At 40.0% G+C, this 18399-nt stretch overlaps 1 protein-coding gene across 1 annotated transcript in view; it reads left to right on the top strand.

The window, feature by feature from the left end:
- Nucleotides 1-18399, top strand: part of LOC144966225 (RNA-binding motif, single-stranded-interacting protein 2-like) — a gene marked incomplete in the record, with an annotated part of 271179 nt that overhangs the window by 202456 nt on the left and 50324 nt on the right. The window contains 2 exon segments of the mRNA XM_078902404.1: nt 8872-9035; nt 13381-13439. Of these exon segments, the coding sequence (XP_078758530.1) occupies nt 8872-9035; nt 13381-13439 (223 nt within the window).

Below are 18399 nucleotides of genomic sequence, written 5' to 3'. Positions count from 1 at the left end.
CAACCCCCCAAAAAAAACACACAAAAGAAAACCCAACACAGTGTGCAGATTTTGATCCCCTGGACAAATTTAAAATCCCCCCCTCGCTACAAAAAATGAAATTTCACCTTGTCTTCTAACGTTTTTAACAAAACAACCAGCCCGTCTTGTCAATTTTTGTTTTTTCTGTTATTTATTCTTGGCCCTTTGGGGGGGGGGGGGGGGGGGGGGGGGGCGAAGTGGCGATGGTTAAGGATTTTTTCCCCTGTGACCGGAAGGCCCGGGTTGAGCTCCCCCCTCCCCCCCTTTTTTTCCCCCCCCCTTCCCCCTTTTTTTTTCTTTTCCCCCCCCCCCCCTTTTTTTTCCCCCCCCCCCCCCCCCCCCCCCCCCCCCCCTTTTTCCCCCCCCCCCCCCCTCCCCCCCTCCCCCTTCCTCCCCCCCCTCCCCTTCCCCCCCTCCCCCCCTTCCTCCCCCCCCCTTCCCCCCTCCTCCCCTCCCTCCTCTCCCCCTTTTCCCCTCTCCCCTCCCCCCCCCCCTTTTCCCCTCCCCCCCCTCTTGTTCCCCTCCTCCTCCCCCTCCACCTCCTCAGAAAATCCTTTTTAAAACCCCCCCCCCAAAATTTCCCCTCCCCTCCTAATTGTCTTCTATCCCCTTTTATCCATCATCTTTCCCATCCACCATCCATCCATAACCCCATACACGTCATTTGATTCCCCATCTTCCCCGTTTTCCAAACCCCTGATGTTAAGTTAATGTTAATGTTAAAATTAAAAGCGTGCCTCCCCCCCCGAGTAAAACGAAAACAATGGTTTTTTGTTTTTTTTAACGATTCAGCCGTTTAAAAAACCCCCAGGTGATTTAATTAACTCCCCCCTTTAAAAAGAATCGTTAAAAGAAACTTTTTGGGGATGAACACGATAAAAAAAAGTCAACTTTTTTTTTTTTTTTTTTTTTTCTTTCTTTCTTTCTTAACCAGGTAACTGCCCTTCTCTGGAAAGGCACGTATTTTAAAAAATTAGACCAGAAAAACTTGTCCTTCAAATATCGATCGATTTATATGACCCACATCTTGTGCAAAAACTTCAAACTCATCAATCAAAAACTCATCATCATCTCATCATCATCACCCCCATCCATCCATCCACCCACCCCAAACCCATCCACGCGACGTCGTCCCCCCCCCCCCCCCCCCCCCCCCCCCCCCCCCCGGTTTGAGAGTTTTTGTCGAGATGTGGAGTCAGTCAGGTCATTTAAGTCGATCGATATTTCAAAGAGGACGAGTTTTCTCCACAATTTTTAGATACGAGATTTTCCAGTGTGGGAGGGAGGGGAGCTAACTGGTTGGACAAGCTTTGGTTTGATTGGGCGGAACGATTAAACAGATAAAGAAAAAAAAAAAAAAAAAAAACCCCCCCCCCCCCCCCCCCCCCCCCCCCCCCCCCCCCCCCCCCCCCCCCCCCCCCCCCCCCCCCCCCCCCCCCCCCCCCCCCCCCCCCCCCCCCCCCCCCCCCCCCCCCCCCCTTTTCCAAAAACACGCCCGTCCCAAGCAGATAAATTTATATGTAGAAAAAAAGGGGGGGGGGGGGGGGGGGGCAATATATAAAATTTTATAAAATATATAATATATATATATAAATATATATATATATATAAAAAAAAAAGGGGAGAGAGAGAGAGAGAGAGAGAGAGAGAGAGAGAGAGAATGAAATTAATATTATATTTATTATATATAGACCGAAAACCGGTTAATCCACTAAAGCATAAATGAAACAGTCGTGAAACTGAAAGAAATTTAATTCTTTGTTGTTCTCTCTCTCTCTCTCTCTCTCTCTCTCTCTCTCTCTCTCTCTCTCTCTCTCTATCTATCTATCTATCTATCTATCTATCTATCTCTCTCTATTATTATCTCTCTCTATCTATCTATCTCTATCTATCTATCTCTCTATCTCTCTATCTCTATCTATCTCTCTATCTCTCTCTCTCTCTCTCTCTCTCTCTCTCTCTCTCTCTCTCTCTCTCTCTCTCTCTCTCTCCCTTCCTCTCTTCCTCTTCTCTCTTTTCTCTATGCTCATCTCCCTTTCATTCCCTGGATACCACGAAAGCGTCCATCAATCTCAATACGATCACGTGCGTAACCTAAGACTCCCCCCCCCCCCCCCCCCCCCCCCGCGCCCTCGGTTCGATTTAACGTTAATTAAAATAATATGTTGAAAATGTTGTTCAACCCAACCTTTTTTAACTCACTCAATCCTAGAGATTTTTGCTACTTTTCAAAATTGGAATAAATGTATTAAAAATGAGCACGTGTACATAGATAGTTTTATTCAACTGTCATTTAACATGTAAAAAATTAAAAACATTAGCTTTGATACCACGACTATAATTTGTCTCTGAAAAATGTAAGAAATAGGCATGGGGTAAAAGTAACCCTGGGTTAAATATAGTCGGTGTTAGGGTTGAGTGAGTTAAAAAAACATTTTAGTTTTCATTTCCACCCCCTGGACCAAATTAGAGACATATATGTTTGAACATTTAAGCTTATCTTATCTGTATCGTGAATCGAATTGACCTCAATACGTCGTTTTACAGACCTGTCAATCTGTATGATTTCTACGTATTCTAATACGCTTTTGAGGTCCAAAGTATGATATAATGGGAAAGTTGATTAAAATATTAGGCTGTGCTAAATGCAAAAAGTCAAAGTTTGTAATAAAAGAGGACTTACTTATTACTTACTTACTTATCCGAACCAGCGACCACCTGAGCTCTAGCCCTTCGGTCTTGTGCCATGACGTAGAAGTTAGATGTCTTTTGTAGTTGTTCATAATAAAAGAGGAAAAAATGATTTTAAAAAAAGAAACAATTGAGCTTTTATATAGCGCAATATCCACTAAATGTGCTCAAAGCGCTTTACAAGGGGTCCCTGGTCACCAGCAACATTTAACATGTAGGACGGGACATGACGCCTGTTAGGCGATATTACAATTTTTCGGACAGAGACAACGCTGTTAACGGCCAGGTACTCATTTTACACCTGAGTACGGTGAGAGAATGTGAGTAAAGAGCCTTTTCCAAGGACTCAACTATGCGCCGAGCGCGAGGCTCGAACCCAGGATCTTCCGATCCGAAAGCGAGTGCCATACCACTAGACCACATAGCCGCACGATAAAAGTGGAAAAGTTGAAGGTCATGAAATATCGTCTCCATTTCGATATGAGGAACGGGGTAGCCAGACAGACAGATGACAGTCAATGGAATTACAGGATTTTATGACTCTTTACTAGCTTGATAAGTCTCTAAAATCAGCGAATGGTAACTTTGAAATTTTGGATGTTTGCATGCATGTGTTGAAAATATATATGATATGATTTTTGGGGTACAAATATGAGAATATTAGCATAAAGGATAGGAAAAAATATGTGACATCTTTTCAAATGGTTGATTGAGCTGGGGTTGGCATTTCTGATAAATTACACTTTACTAAATAGTGAATTTGGCACACACACACACAGTCCCAATTTGGCACACACACACACACACACACACACACACACACACAGAGAGAGAGAGAGAGAGAGAGAGAGAGAGAGAGAGAGTCCCAGGAGCTCTAACTCTATACACGTACGAGTCATGAAAGCTGACCCCAGTTTGGCCTAGTTTTCACTGTTCCCACGAATTTGCCCATCATTTGCACCACGTTTTTCTGTTTACTTTAAAAAGTGATAAAAGTTCAAGTCGCCACCAGTCTTACAGACATCATCAAGTAGAGAATCACAATAGGATTCAATAGTCGTACCGTCACTTCCTTCCTAATGACGTATGGTAACTTAGTAACACTGGCTCTAAACTATCGGAACAATGGCGGACGCCGTATGAAATATTTCTCCGGCGAGCTTAAAAGCGTATCCAGAGGGAAAAAAAACCATCAATTTGATCATTTTTTGACTTTTACACATTCGGATCACAAGGCATATGAAAAGGGAATGAAAAGTTCTCGCCAGCATGAAGAATAAAAAGTAAAGTTTTTCTTTGTTTAGAACCAAGATAGCCGCCGTTGCCGGGCGCGTGACATCAGACTACTGAATCCAATTGGATTCAGTAGTCTGATGTCACGCCGCCCGGCAACGGCGGCCATCTTGGTTCTAAACAAAGAAAATCATGACTTTTTATTCTTTATACTGGCTAGAACCTTTCATATGCCTTGTGATCAGAATGTGTAAAAGTCAAAACATGATTAAATTTATGGGGTTTTTTCCCTCTGGATACGCTTTATGCTCGCCGGAGAAATATTTCATACGGGCGTCCGCCATTGTTCCGATAGTTTAGAGCCAGTGTTACTAAGTTACCACGCGTCATTAGGAAGGGAGTGACGTTACGACTGTTGAAAGTATTGATGGCCCGCTTGTGAGCGGTTCGATCGAGAGATTGTTGGTTTGATTCCAGATAAAACAAGACACATTAACTGTGGGGGGGGGGGGGGGGGGGGGGGGGGGCGACAAAAAAAAAAGCAAAATATTTCTAACATGTAACATTTTAAAAACTTTTTTTGGCCAGAAAAATCATTGTCAGTCAAATAAAATAGTTTTGAAAGCAATTGTACTTTGTATGTAAACATTTGATTGTAATCGACATATGACGGGGGGGGGGGGGGGGGGGGGGGGGGGGGGGGGGGGGTCTTTTCCATGTTCCTGGTTGGTGATTTGACTCTATAAATTGAGGTTCACCCCCCTCCCCCCTCCCCCACTCCCCCTTTTCAATAATCCTCTCTCTTTTAAAGTACAATCTCTTTCTTTTTTTTTGTTTTCTTTTTTTTCGTTATTATATATTTTTCTCATTGTCTTTTTTTTATTTTATTTTTTTTTTGTTTCCCGCCCTCTACGAGTCCTTGCCTAAATTCACCGAGTTGTCATTTCCCGCTATAAATATAAACGTCATATGCGATGATTATCTTTGTGTCATGAACTGTCTTGTCTGTGGTCATTAATTACACAAGGCTAAGAAGCGGATGGTACGTGATATAATATAGTATAATATAATACAATATAATATAATATAATACGATATAATATAATATAATATAATATAATATAATATGTACAGTGTCCTGTGTCCCTTGTGTCGACCAGGCGTTGTGGAGATGATAAAGTAATCCTTTCTCATCTTGCTCAATCCACTATTTCAGTTTCAATATCATCCCTCCCTTCTTATCACCCCCCTCCCCCCCCCCAACCCCCTCTCTTTCTCTGTTTCTATCTATCTCTCTCTCTCTCTCTCTCTCTCTCTCTCTCTCTCTCTCTCTCTCTCTCTCTCTCTCTATCTCACTCACTTTCGTTTTTTATCTCTTTCCTTCTTTCTCTTTCTATCCCTCTCTCGTTCTCTCTGTCTCTCTCTTTCTCTCATTCTCATTCTCTCTCTCTCTTTCACTTTCTTTCTTTCTCCTTCTTTCTATCTATCGTCCTCTCACTCTCTCCGATCCGAAAGCGAGTGTCTTATTCCCACAAGACCAGCCGCACTAAGTATTTGAAATAAAAGATATCTGGCCAAAATTTAAAAAATGTGTAGTGTTAACCCTCTCCTTACCACCTGCAGCGAAAACGTCACATTTGGTACTACACAATATACATTTTTCTTTTTCAGATTTATTTTGTAGATCACAAACTTTGAAGAATGAGCGATCTCTGTTTAAATTAATTAGAACATAAAGTTGTTTTGTTGAGAGTTTGTTTGAGTTTAAAATATAAATTCTTCTGCTAGGTAATAAATAAGCCTGCCATAATTATGAGAAAATACTGAAAATGATTGGTAGGGAAGGAGTTAAAAGTGCATCAAGTTGATATGTGTGTTCGTTCCTCTGGTCGGCGTCCCCCCCCCCCCCCCCCCCCCCCCCCCTTCTCCTCTTACTCCCGCTGTCACCCTTAACGAATTATCGTCCCTGTCACATCGTGTTACCTCCCCTTCTTGAATTTCTCTCCCTCCCCCCCCCCCCCCCCCCCCCCCCCCCCCCCCCCCCCCCCCCCCCCCCCCCCCCCCCCCCTGCTCTTTTCACGGACTGACGTGGTGAAGATACGCAGAGCTGCCGACGTCTGACATTTCCGTATTCATCACGAGAGGGAGGGAGGGACAGCAGTTTCAGTCTTCATCGTGCCTTTAGTTCTGTAGTTGCAAATGTTTTTAAAATATTTTTTTTCTTGACATTTGGAATTTTGTAGTACTCGAGAAAAAACAAACAAACACGTATTTGGAATTTTGACCAGTAAACCCTTCAAATATCGATCGATAAATAATATGCCCCCCCCCCCCCCCCCCTCTTGGCGAAAGCTCTGGAACTTGGGACTTTGTGAGTTTGTGGATCATTTTATCGATCGATATTTGATACTACTACTACTACTACTACTACTACTACTACTACTACTACTACTACTACTACTACTACTACTAATACTACTACTACTGCTACTACTACTATCACTACTACTACTACTACTACTACTACTACTACTACTACTACTACTACTACTACTACTACTACTACTACTACTGCTGCTGCTGCTGCTGCTGCTGCTATTCTAATCTTAAAATAAAATAAAACACACACACAGACGCACAACAGTGGACCAGTACAAGAGTATCTGGTTACCAGCGAGTCCACTCAAGTGGCGTAATGTCTATTTGTCCTGGTAATTGACTGCCACTCGGAGCACAAAGATTGATGATGTCACACGGGTCAGTGGCCATTCACTTCAAATACGCTCCACCCCCATCCCCCCTCTTCCCCCCTCATTTCCCTCTCATGTTGGGACTTGTGTGTGAATTTAAAATGGCGGAAGGAAGTGGTTGGGTGGTGGACGTGAATGCTGTGTTTGTCATAGTTGTGTCCCTTTGGGATTCAAACTTACATGTTGGTGAGGCGACTATGACCCCCCTTCCCCCTCCTTCCGTGTACACACTAAGATTCACTCTTTTTCTTTATTTATTTTTCTTTCTTTCTTGGTTCTCTTTTCTCTCTCTCTCTCTCTCTCTCTCTCTCTCTCTCTCTCTCTCTCTCTCTCTCTCTCTCTCTCTCTCTCTCTCTCTTTATCTATCTATCTATCTCTATCTATCTATTTATCTATTTATCTATCTATCTCTCTCTCTCTCTCTCTCTCTCTCTCTCTCTCTCTCTCTCTCTATCTATCTATCTATCTATCTATATCTTTTTTTTTTTTTTTTTTTTTTTACAATTTATTTTGCTAAATAAACGCGGAAATGAAATAACAATGTTAAAATTGTGTACTTTGATCCGGACTATTATTTCACTTTAAAAAGATAAGTAAATCAGGTGATTGATATCTTATTAGATCTTACGGAAATCATAGACTAATGATATACTCATACAGAATGACAGACAGATAGATAGATGGATATAGAGAAAGAAAGATAGATTTTGAGATCTCTTATTTATGCCAGGGATTGAATGAGTTTGTGTTTGTGTGGGAAGAGAGAAAGAGAAGAGAAGGGAGAGGGGGAGAGAGAGAGAGAGAGAGAGAGAGAGAGAGAGAGAGAGAGAGAGAGAGAGAGAGGAGAGTGAGAGAGAGAGAGAGAGAGAGAGAGAGAGAGAGAGAGAGAGAGAGAGAGAGAGAGAGAGAGTCTGTAGACAATCGATATTTCAATATCAAGGGACACTATCATTACTCATTACCTGCCAATGATAAATTGTACCGGTTCCCTCCCTTGCTCACGCAAAGGCCAAGAATCGTGGAAGTGGGAATGGAGACCTGACTGTGTTAATGGGAAGACTTTTTTATTTTGTCCTCCATTCCTCCATCTACTTGGTCTGGCTTTGTATGGGTATCTTATACCTCTACCAGTTTGTTTGTTTGTTTGTTTGTTTGTTTGTTTGTTTGTTTGTTTTTTCTTAAATCTTCAGATTTTTATCTTACTACTACTACTAGCTCAGAGATGTCCACTTGAAAATTTTCAAAATCGTAGTTTCCAAGAGAAAAAAAAAAGGTGAAAAATTCACTTTAAATAGCTTAGAAATAAATGATTTCCCCTCAGCATGATCCAAAATGCTCCAAAGACATTAACTCGCTCAACCCTAACAACGACTATATCCGTAGTATACCCGGGGTTACTTTTACCCCGTACCCATTTATTACATTCTTCTGAGACAAATCATAGGCGTAGTAACAAAGCTAATGTTCTTAATTTATACAAGTTAATGGCAGTTGAATAAAACTATCTATGTACATTCTCATTTTTAATACATATTTTTCCAATGTTGAAAAGTAGCAAAAATCTCTAGGATTGAGTGAGTTAAGATAGGTTCGAAGGAACTAAACTTTCATTTTCAACAAGATTTATTGAGTCAAAATTGGCGAATGTTGTTGTTCTGTAGCTGAAGCCAAAAATTCATATTCGTATTTGTACGAATTTTTCGTAGCACTTGGCAGGGCAGGTCTGCGAGCTGCATCGTTAGTTCTGGGGTTCAATCATTCGTTTTTATATCAGAAAATCAAACGTGATGTGTTTAGGCAGTAGCCGGATGGAAGAATAATTAGCTCAGAAGGACACTTTTGCTTTGCGCTGTGTTCTGGCGTAAGGAAATTTTATACATATTTCCCCACTCGACTCGAGTGTGAATCTGTACCTTTTTAAGGCAATGACGGATATAGTAAGAGAGCACGTGCAAAAGGGTCGCCTACTATGAAATGAAAATTTGGCACTGTATATATATTCTAGTCTGCTAAGGAATAAATATATCACTGTTAAGCTCATGGAACGTGGTATTTTTATGAAGCAGCACAACTACATTTATTAATGCTCATTATATATAGTTTTTCATTTAACTCTTCACCACCTAATTATTTTTTCTCTTTTTTTTTTTTTTTTTTTTTTTTTGGTCTCGTACAGAACATTCCCTCGGTACGCACGATGCCTGCAAACAGTCCCACGACCACCTCCAGTGGCTCCCCCTCCCAGAGCCAATCAGGCGAACAGCTGAGCAGAACCAATCTCTACATCAGGGGACTGAACCCTAACACGACAGACAAGGACCTCGCCAATCTATGCAACTCGTAAGTACTTACTTTACTACCTGCCTCACAACTCCTGTCCGATTCATTGTGCCAGAGTTGAGGAGCATTTTCAGTTTTGACCCTCTCCTTTTACCACCTATAGATAGAATGCGCTTGGCCAAGGAGTTCACAACATTGCCATCCGGAAGTATAACGGACCAACACACAAACTCTGTGTAACCACGAACTTTTATAGTCTGGTTAATACAGTTTAGTGAGAACAACTCACAAACGCGGATGGCAAAAACAATAACAAAGGCCTGAGTGACGTCATCTACATACTATCTATAGATAGTTCGAAGATGACGTCACTCAGGTCTTTGTTATTGTTTTTTTGACCTCCTTACCTTAGTAATTTGAGGTAATGCCATCGGAATGTATAACCCGACTATACAACTTCTGGTACACACAGTTTTGTGTTGGTTACCGTTATGAGACTTCAACGCGATGGCAAAATAATAGCTCAAGGCCAAGGACCATTACTATCTATAGATAGTTCGAAGATGACGTCACCAGGTCTTTGTTATTGTTTTTTTGCCATCCGCGTTTATGAGTAATGCTCACTGAACTGTATTAACCCGACTATAAACGTTCATGGATACACACAGTTTTGTGTGTTGGTCCGTTATACTTCCGGATGGCAATGTTATGAGCTTCTTAGCCAAGCGCATACTATCTATAGATAGTTCGAAGATGACGTCACACAGGTCTTTGTTATTGTTTTTTTGCCATCCGCGTTTATGAGTAATGCTCACTGAACTGTATTAACCCGACTATAAACGTTCATGGATACACACAGTTTTGTGTGTTGGTCCGTTATACTTCCGGATGGCAATGTTATGAGCTTCTTAGCCAAGCGCATACTAGATATCTATAGGAAAAATCGTCACATTCGTTACGATGCAACCAACAGTTTTCTTATTCTGAATATATTTTGTTATTTTTGTATTCTATGTTTGTTTTAAGGGTTTTACGGCGTTTGCAACACATTTAGATTATATCATGCAGCGCCAGTTATTTTGTTTTAGCTATAGATAGAATGCGCTTGGCCAAGGAGTTCACAACATTGCCATCCGGAAGTATAACGGACCAACACACAAACTCTGTGTAACCATGAACTTTTATAGTCTGGTTAATACAGTTTAGTGAGAACAACTCACAAACGCGGATGGCAAAAACAATAACAAAGGCCTGAGTGACGTCATCTGCATACTATCTATATCTAGCTATAAAAACTCAACACTGTGTTGCAGAGCTCATTTTTCTGAACAAAATGTAGACTAGCATATAGATAGTTCGAAGTTGACGTCACTCAGGCCTTTGTTATTGTTTTTGCCATCCGCGTTTGTGAGTTGTTCTCACTAAACTGTATTAACCAGACTATAAAAGTTCATGGTTACACAGAGTTTGTGTGTTGGTCCGTTATACTTCCGGATGGCAATGTTGTGAACTCCTTGGCCAAGCGCATTCTATCTATAGATCGCTCCCATTCTACAAGTGAACAAAACTCACAACATCACACGAATCATGTGAAAAAAACAAGCCTTTAACAACGAGATACCAGTCATTGTAAATGTTCTTTGTCCACAAACGAAAAGGGACTGAATTTGATAGATCATGCATTCATTCATTCATTCACTCAATAGTCAGTGGATGTCGTCAATTCAATGCACGCGTACAGCAGACGCCACACTCGCACACGTTCCCATTCATACCACCACCCCCCTCTAATAAAATTTAGATTAAATGTATAATGTAACACAGAGAGCTCCAGTTTTATACCTCAACATATTGATACGGATAATGCTTCTAATAATAACAGGAGTAATTGTTTTAGTTATTGCAATCCGTTTAATGCTCCTTGCCTATAAAATGATGAACAATAACACGTGAGCCCTCAATTTCCATGGCTTGAAATGAGGTGGAAGGGCCGACCGGCTGTTACGTACGAACCACCAGCACTAATTCTACCGAACGTTGGAGAACAAAAAAATACGTTTTTAAAATTTTTGGTTAGAGAACTCGCCCTTTTAATTTTGATCGACTACAACGACTCTCTCATCTTGTCAAAGACTCTTTAAACCCGAGCCTTCCTCGATAGCTTTGGACATTCCAGGTTTGAGAGATATAGACAAGGTCAGGGTCATTTTAATCAAAGGACGAATTTTCCGGCCAATTTTTTTTTTTTTTTTTAAATTAAAAAACCTGTTTATTCAGAACATGGCTCTGTTGTCCGGGCTCGGGTACGTTATTAATATTATTATCATTACGCTTATTATTGTAATTGCTTTGTGATCGTTGAAAATAACCAGCAGGTTATATTTTATTTCACTTCAGTAGCCTACTTAATATTGCCATATTCTGGAGAAGAAAAAAAAAACATTTGAAAATTTGGCCAGAAAACTCGTCCTTCAAATATCGATCGATTTAAATGACCCTCATCTTGGAAAAAACAAACAAACCTGGGACTTCGCGAAGTCTACCTTTCATCCCAGGTTTGAGAGTTTTTGGCAAGATGAGGGACATTTAAATCGATCGAAATTTGAAGGACGGGTTTTCTGGCCAAATTTTCAAATATGTTTTTTTTTTCCAAAGTACGGGCATGCACAGTAGTTGTGTAAAATATATTCGTATGTCGTACCGGGTTTGCAGTCCAAGATGCAGGTTGTACGATGTACACTCGTAGACTCCACAATCATTATTATTATTGTAGAGTTTGTAATTCTCACCATACTCAGGTGTAAAATGAGTACCTGACCGTTAACAGCGTTGTCTCTGTCCGAAAAAATTGTAACATCGCCTAACAGGCGTCATGTCCCGTCCTAAATGTTAACTTGCTGTTGGCCAGGGGCCCCTTGTAAAGCGCTTTGAGCACATTTAGTTGTATATCGCGCTATATAAAAGCTCATTTAATTTAATTTAAAATTTAATAATTATTCATTGCACTGTGTTGTCGTCTCACAGAATACCTTTATTTTTTTTCACATTAGCTTCTAAAATTTTACTATTAATGGTCGGTTATAAGTCCACCCGGGTTATCTCAAAAAGTTTCGTGGACGCCATTAAAACACCTTTAAAATAAAGATCTCTCTCCCCCCCCCCCCCTCCCCCCCCCCCCCCTCTCTCTCTCCCCTCCCCCCCCCCTCCCCTCCCCCCCCCCCCTTCTCTCTCTCTCTCTCTCTCTCTCTCTCTCTCTGTCTCTCCCTCTCTCTCCTTATCTTTCCCTCTCCCCTTCTCTATCTTTCTATGTTTCTATATCTCTTTCTTTCTTTCTTTTTTTCTTTCTTACTTTCTTTCTCACTCACTCAAACGCTCTCTTTATTTTTCTTTCTTTCTATCTATCTATATATCTATCTATCTATCTATCTATCTATCTATCTATCTATCTATCTCTGTCTGTCTGTCTGTTTCATATAGACGCATCTACAACCACACACACACACACACACACACACACACACACACACACACACACACACACGAAGCGCCCTTTCATTCGCATACTTCAATTGAAATGCCTCCATATTAATTTACCAGTCCTATTGATAACCAACCCAATCCGTTTGTCATTTACTCACATTTTTTAAAATCACGCACACTCACACATTTACACACGCGCGCAAACTCTCTCTCTCTCTCTCTCTCTCTCTCTCACACACACACACACACACACACACACACACACACATGCACACTCACACAGGCACATGCATCCTAGTTTTCGGGCTAATACACATCGCGCTCTCACGCATTACTCACTCAGCCAATTACTCTCTTATTTACTCACTTTCTCACTCACTCACTCATTTCTCACTCACTCTCTTTTTCACTCACTCATTCTCTCACTCACTCTCCCCAAATCTATCTCCATTTATTCTCTCCGCGTTATTCCACCATTTTCTCCACCCTTTCTCTTTTTCTCTCTCCTTACCCCCCCCCCCTCTCTCTCTCTCTCTCTCTCTCTCTCTCTCTCTCTCTATATCTATCTATCTATCTATCTATCTATCTATCTATCTATCTATCTATCTATCTATCTATCTTTCTCTAACTCAATCTCAACACACCTTCTCGCATCAATTATTTATTTGATTGATCTTCATTCATTCGTTATTAATTGATTGATTCCATCATCTATCCAACCATTTATCCATCCATTCACCAACTCTTCCATCCATCCATCCATCCATCCATCCTTCCATCCACCCATCCATCCATCCATCCATCCTCCCATCCATCCATCCATTCATCCATCTATCAATCAATCCATCCATCCATCCTTCCATCCATCCTTCCATCCACATATTATCCATCCATCCATTCATGTCGTTCCATCCATCCTCCTCAGGTTCGGCAGCATCACGTCCACGAAAGCCATCATAGACCAGACCAATAATAAATGCAAAGGTAAGTCTGGACTCGGAAATGACATTTTATCATTAATTATACATACAATGAAGGTCCCTCCCGACTTACATGTTAAATTTTGCTGTTTTCCAGGGACCCTTTGTAAAGCGCTTTGAGCACGCTTAGTGGATATTGCGCTATATAAAAGCTCAAGAGTTTGTTTTTGTTCAGGGTACAGCAGTAAATAAAATAAAATAAATAAAATTCCCTGTATTCATCCCATAGGAGAAATGTGTCTCTAGGGTCTATTCCAAGGGAAGACTGGAATAGCCCAGGCGTCAGCCGCAGTGCAGCGCCGCAATTTGAGGTAGGGCGAGGTGACTTGCTCAAGGTTTTAAAGCGTAGCGGCGGGTGATCGAACTCGGTACCTTTCGGATAGGAAGCAAAGACCGTACCGCGGGTGGTTGGATGGGAGCATCACCCTTGAATCTTATACCTATGATGTTCGCATGGGTGTACGATCCGATAGTGATGCCGTTTCTTCTTCTTTTTACTAGCCTATCCTGCTTCTTTGGTTTGTGATTGTATTTTTGACAGGGGATATTTTTTTTTTCTGTAAATCTTCTGCCTGTTTGTTCTTGGTTATTTATAATTTAGCTTATGATATCTTTAGGTTATGATTTTGATTTACATTTGTACTATTTTTGTTAGATTGCTTGTTTTTTTGTTTCAGCGGTCTCTCATATAACCTCAATTGTGTTGGAAGAGACCTAAAGCAACAAACAAACAAAAAAGACCGTACCGCTGAGCCACGCTGTCCCTTTAACTTACTCAATCCGAGAGATTTTTTTCTATTTTTCAATATTGGAAAATATATATATATTATATATATATATATATATATATATATATATATATATATATATATATATATATATATATATATATATTATATATATATATATATATATATTCAAAATGAGCATGTACATAGATAGTTTTATTCAACTATCATTAACATGCAAAAACTAAAAGCACTAGCTTTGATACTACGCCTATAATTTGTCTCAGAAAAAATGTAATGGGGTAAAAGTAACCCGGGTAGACTACGGATATAGTCGGTGGTCGGGTTGAGCTTGAGTGAGTTAACCGAGTGGGATTATTTTATGGACTTGATTTAATATTGTTGAAATGGGCCAATTTTTTATTTTGGTTGTTGGAGAAAACATATTTTCATTACAACAATGAGCCCATAATGAATTTCGTGGGTAAAAGTAACCGGGTAAACTACGGATATAGTCGGTGTTTGAGTTGAGTGAGTTAATTTTTTTCCATCTGTTTATCTGGTTATGATGACAAACCTTACTGGCTTGTTTGTTATGAGGGCTGTAATGCAATGTCATTTCATGAAATAGATTAAAGAGATGAATATATTATGTTCATAGCCAAGTTAATAAACAGAGGCGATAGTGGCCCGACGTGCATTTATTTGCAGATCCGATAGTCCAGTTCATTATGGGCTCATTGTTGTAATGGAAATTTTTTTAAAAAATGATTTTTAAAATGATGTAAAATATTGTTCATTATAGCAATGTTAAACTGGGCCATAATATGTGGGTTTGGATGTCAGACCTGCATATATGTATGCGTCGGGTGGGGTGATTCAGTTGTGTTGGAAGCCAGCAAAATATTATACAAGTACCAGCATCCCATGATTATAATTTTGTTATTAAGTAAAGACCCAGAATCGATTTAAAATGAACCACATTTCTGTCGTACTCTGGTAAAAAAAAAAAAAAACAACCCATATTTTAAAATTGGCCAGAAAACTCGTCCTTCAAATATCGATCGATATAAATGACTCTCATCTTGGCAAAAACTATCAAACCTGGGACTTCGCAGAGATAACAAATTTTTTATAACTTTCGACAAGACAAATCGCCATCATATTTATCGTTCGATAAAAGTGACCTTGTTAAAAAAAAATCAATTTTCTCAACAACGACGACAACAAAAAAAAAAAAAGAAAGGAGGGGGGGGGGGGAGACATATAAATTAATTTTACAGCGTTTAAATTTAAATTACCATCTATATTATAATACAGATTAGACGTGTGAGACAGGAATTAATTAATATGCAATGTCAAACAGATGGGAGCTTTTAAAAAATAGGTTAATATAATACACGAAGTGACTATTCTCATCCTCCTAGTCTAGGATGCTAGTCTTCATAATAGTAGTCCACAATTGTTGTATGTTTAATCCAAAGGTTGTAATGCAGTAATTTGTTAAGTTTCTTGTCACAAGTTGCACAATTTTTAAAAAAATCAATCAAATCCAAATCGCAAAAAGCCAGCGACGTTTTTTTCGGTAATCCAATCGGCGGGGGGGGGGGGGGGTGAGAATAGAGGCAGCCTTTAAAAAATAGGTTAATATAATATATAATATAGAATTGCCATCAAATCGACGAAAACGCTGCATTGATTGATGATCAAAAAGTCAATAATTATCAAACAGCTTGTGGCTATAATATTGTTCAGCTATGAATTACCCCGTCACTTTATATCGTGGAGCCGTGTAAAATTTAACTACTGTAGTCACTGTCGTACTCGATTACTAGTTAAATTTTAACTTTGTAACTTAGTAACTGGTTCTAAACTATCGGAAGAATGGTGGACGCCCTTATGAAATACTTCTCCGACGAGCATAAAAGTGTATCTAGAAGAGAAAAAAAAAAAAAACCATTATAAATCTGATCATATTTTGACTTAACTTTTATACATTCTGGTGGCATGACACGTGAAAAAGTTCTAGCCAGCATGAAGAATAAAAAAGTACCGATTTTCCTTGTTTAGAACCGAGCTGCTGGTTGCTGGGGCGGTCGTGACATCAGACTATTGAATTCCTATTGTGCTTTACGGTGTTACGAGCATGACTAAAACGTAAATCAATATTTTAACTTTAGATTTAGGGGTTTGGGGCTTTGTTGTCATCTCGGCTTTTGTGTTCGCTCATTAATACGATACGGTATCGTTTTATGTTGGAATTCATTTATTCATGAAAAACTGTCCGGTTTTTTTTTTTTTTTTTTTGTTTTGTTTTTGTTTTTTTGTTTTACATTTTTTGAAATAGAATTTGTTAGTTGGGTTATTGATTAAAATTGTCGTTGGTGTTTAGATAGGGATGGTGGTGGTGTTGTGATGATGATGATGATGATGTTGGTGATGATGATGAAGATGTCAGTTATCGGGGTGGAAATGATGATTATGATTATGATGTTAGTTGTGATAGTGGTGGTGGTGATGATGATGATGATGTCAGTTATCGGGGCGGAAATGATGATTATGATGATGACGATGTTAGTTGTGATGGTGGTGGATATGTGATGATGATGATAGTGATGATTACGATGATGATGATGATCACATTTTGATCATCAATTTCATCATTGTATTCCTCGCACCAATAGTACAGTGGACAGAAGAGCACTCGCTCCACACACACACAGACACACACACACACGCGCGCGCGCGCGCGCGCACAGATAGAGACTGGGTTAAATCGCGATTATAATTTTTTACTCTAACCTCCACCCCCCCCCCTCCCTTCATTCTAGCAGTGATTGAATAGCTGGGTCTATTAGAAATGGCAGAAGTACAAGCAATTGCTATCTACTTTTTTATTCTATAAAAACCAGGATAAACCCAAACTCCTGACTCTCAAGCGAAGCAAACTAGAAAGGGCCCTTGCTATCAATTACACTTTTTTCTATTTCTAAAAAAGAAAATTGAGCTTTTATATAGCGCAATATCCCTAAACGTGCTCAAAGTGCTTTACAAGGGGTCCCTGACCAACAGCAAGACGTAACATGTAGGACAAGACACGACGCCTGCACGACGGCTACAATTTTTTTTCCGACAAGGACAACGCTGTTAACGGTAGGTACTCATTTTATACCTGAGTACGGTGAGAGATTGTGAGTAGTTAAGAGCATTTCCCAACAAAGGACTCAACAATGCGCCCTTCGAGCGAGGCTCGAACCCAGGACTTCCGATCGAAGCGAGTGTCATACCACAAGAGACATAGCCGCACATAAATTATTACCACCACCACCACCACACACCATCTATCATCTTCATCATATATCAACCATTTTCACTACCAGCATCATCATCATCTCATCATCATTAATAGTAGCAGCAGCAGCAGTAGTGCATCAATGGTAACAGCAGGTGGTTGATTTGCGCGAGGGTGCAGGTATAATAATAATAATATATAATAATAATATAATAATAATAATAATAAAAAATTTAAAAAAAGTAATGATAACGCTATCAAACGGGCATACGGCACATTGCCAGGCCAGCAGCCAGTATCAGTGAGAGTGAGTTCACATATGCTGCTCGCGAGCTGTTTCATCGCCTAGTGTCGTGTTTGATGTGTCGTTATTGTTTTTAAAACCCGTTAATGCCGTACTTTGAAATAAAAACTAAAACAAAAAAATCGACTCATATTTTTTTTAAATTTGGCCGATAATTGTCTTCAAATATCAATCGATTTAAATGACCTTATCTTGGTAAAAACTCTCAACCCCGAGACCTGCGAGATCTTTATTAAAGTCCAGGTTTGAGCGTTTTCGCCAAGATGACGGTCATTTAAATCTAATATATTTTGAAAGGATGCGTTTCTGGCCATATATTTAAAAATAAAGAGTTGTATTTTTTTTTTTTAATCTCCCAAAGGACGGCACGTAACTGGTTAATAATAAACACATGAAACAATCGTCCCGTCCCCCTATTGACGATGGGAAATGCGGATAACACACACACACACACACACACACACACACAACACACACACTCACGGGCGTGTTACTGTTACCAACTGTTCTACGATAGGGGTGGTGTGGTTGTCGTTGTTTGTTAGTTAGAGTGTGGTGCACCTCATCTTCACCATCATCATCATATACCTCGCTGCTCTCCGACTCTTATAGCTACTAGCTACGTCAAACACAAAAATTG

The sequence above is a fragment of the Berghia stephanieae genome, chromosome 2 (assembly GCF_034508935.2).
Source record: "Berghia stephanieae isolate SIO BIC M18660-M18661 chromosome 2, UCSD_Bste_1.3, whole genome shotgun sequence".
Lineage (NCBI taxonomy): Eukaryota > Metazoa > Mollusca > Gastropoda > Nudibranchia > Aeolidiidae > Berghia > Berghia stephanieae.
This window is presented reverse-complemented; position numbering and strand designations above follow the sequence as displayed.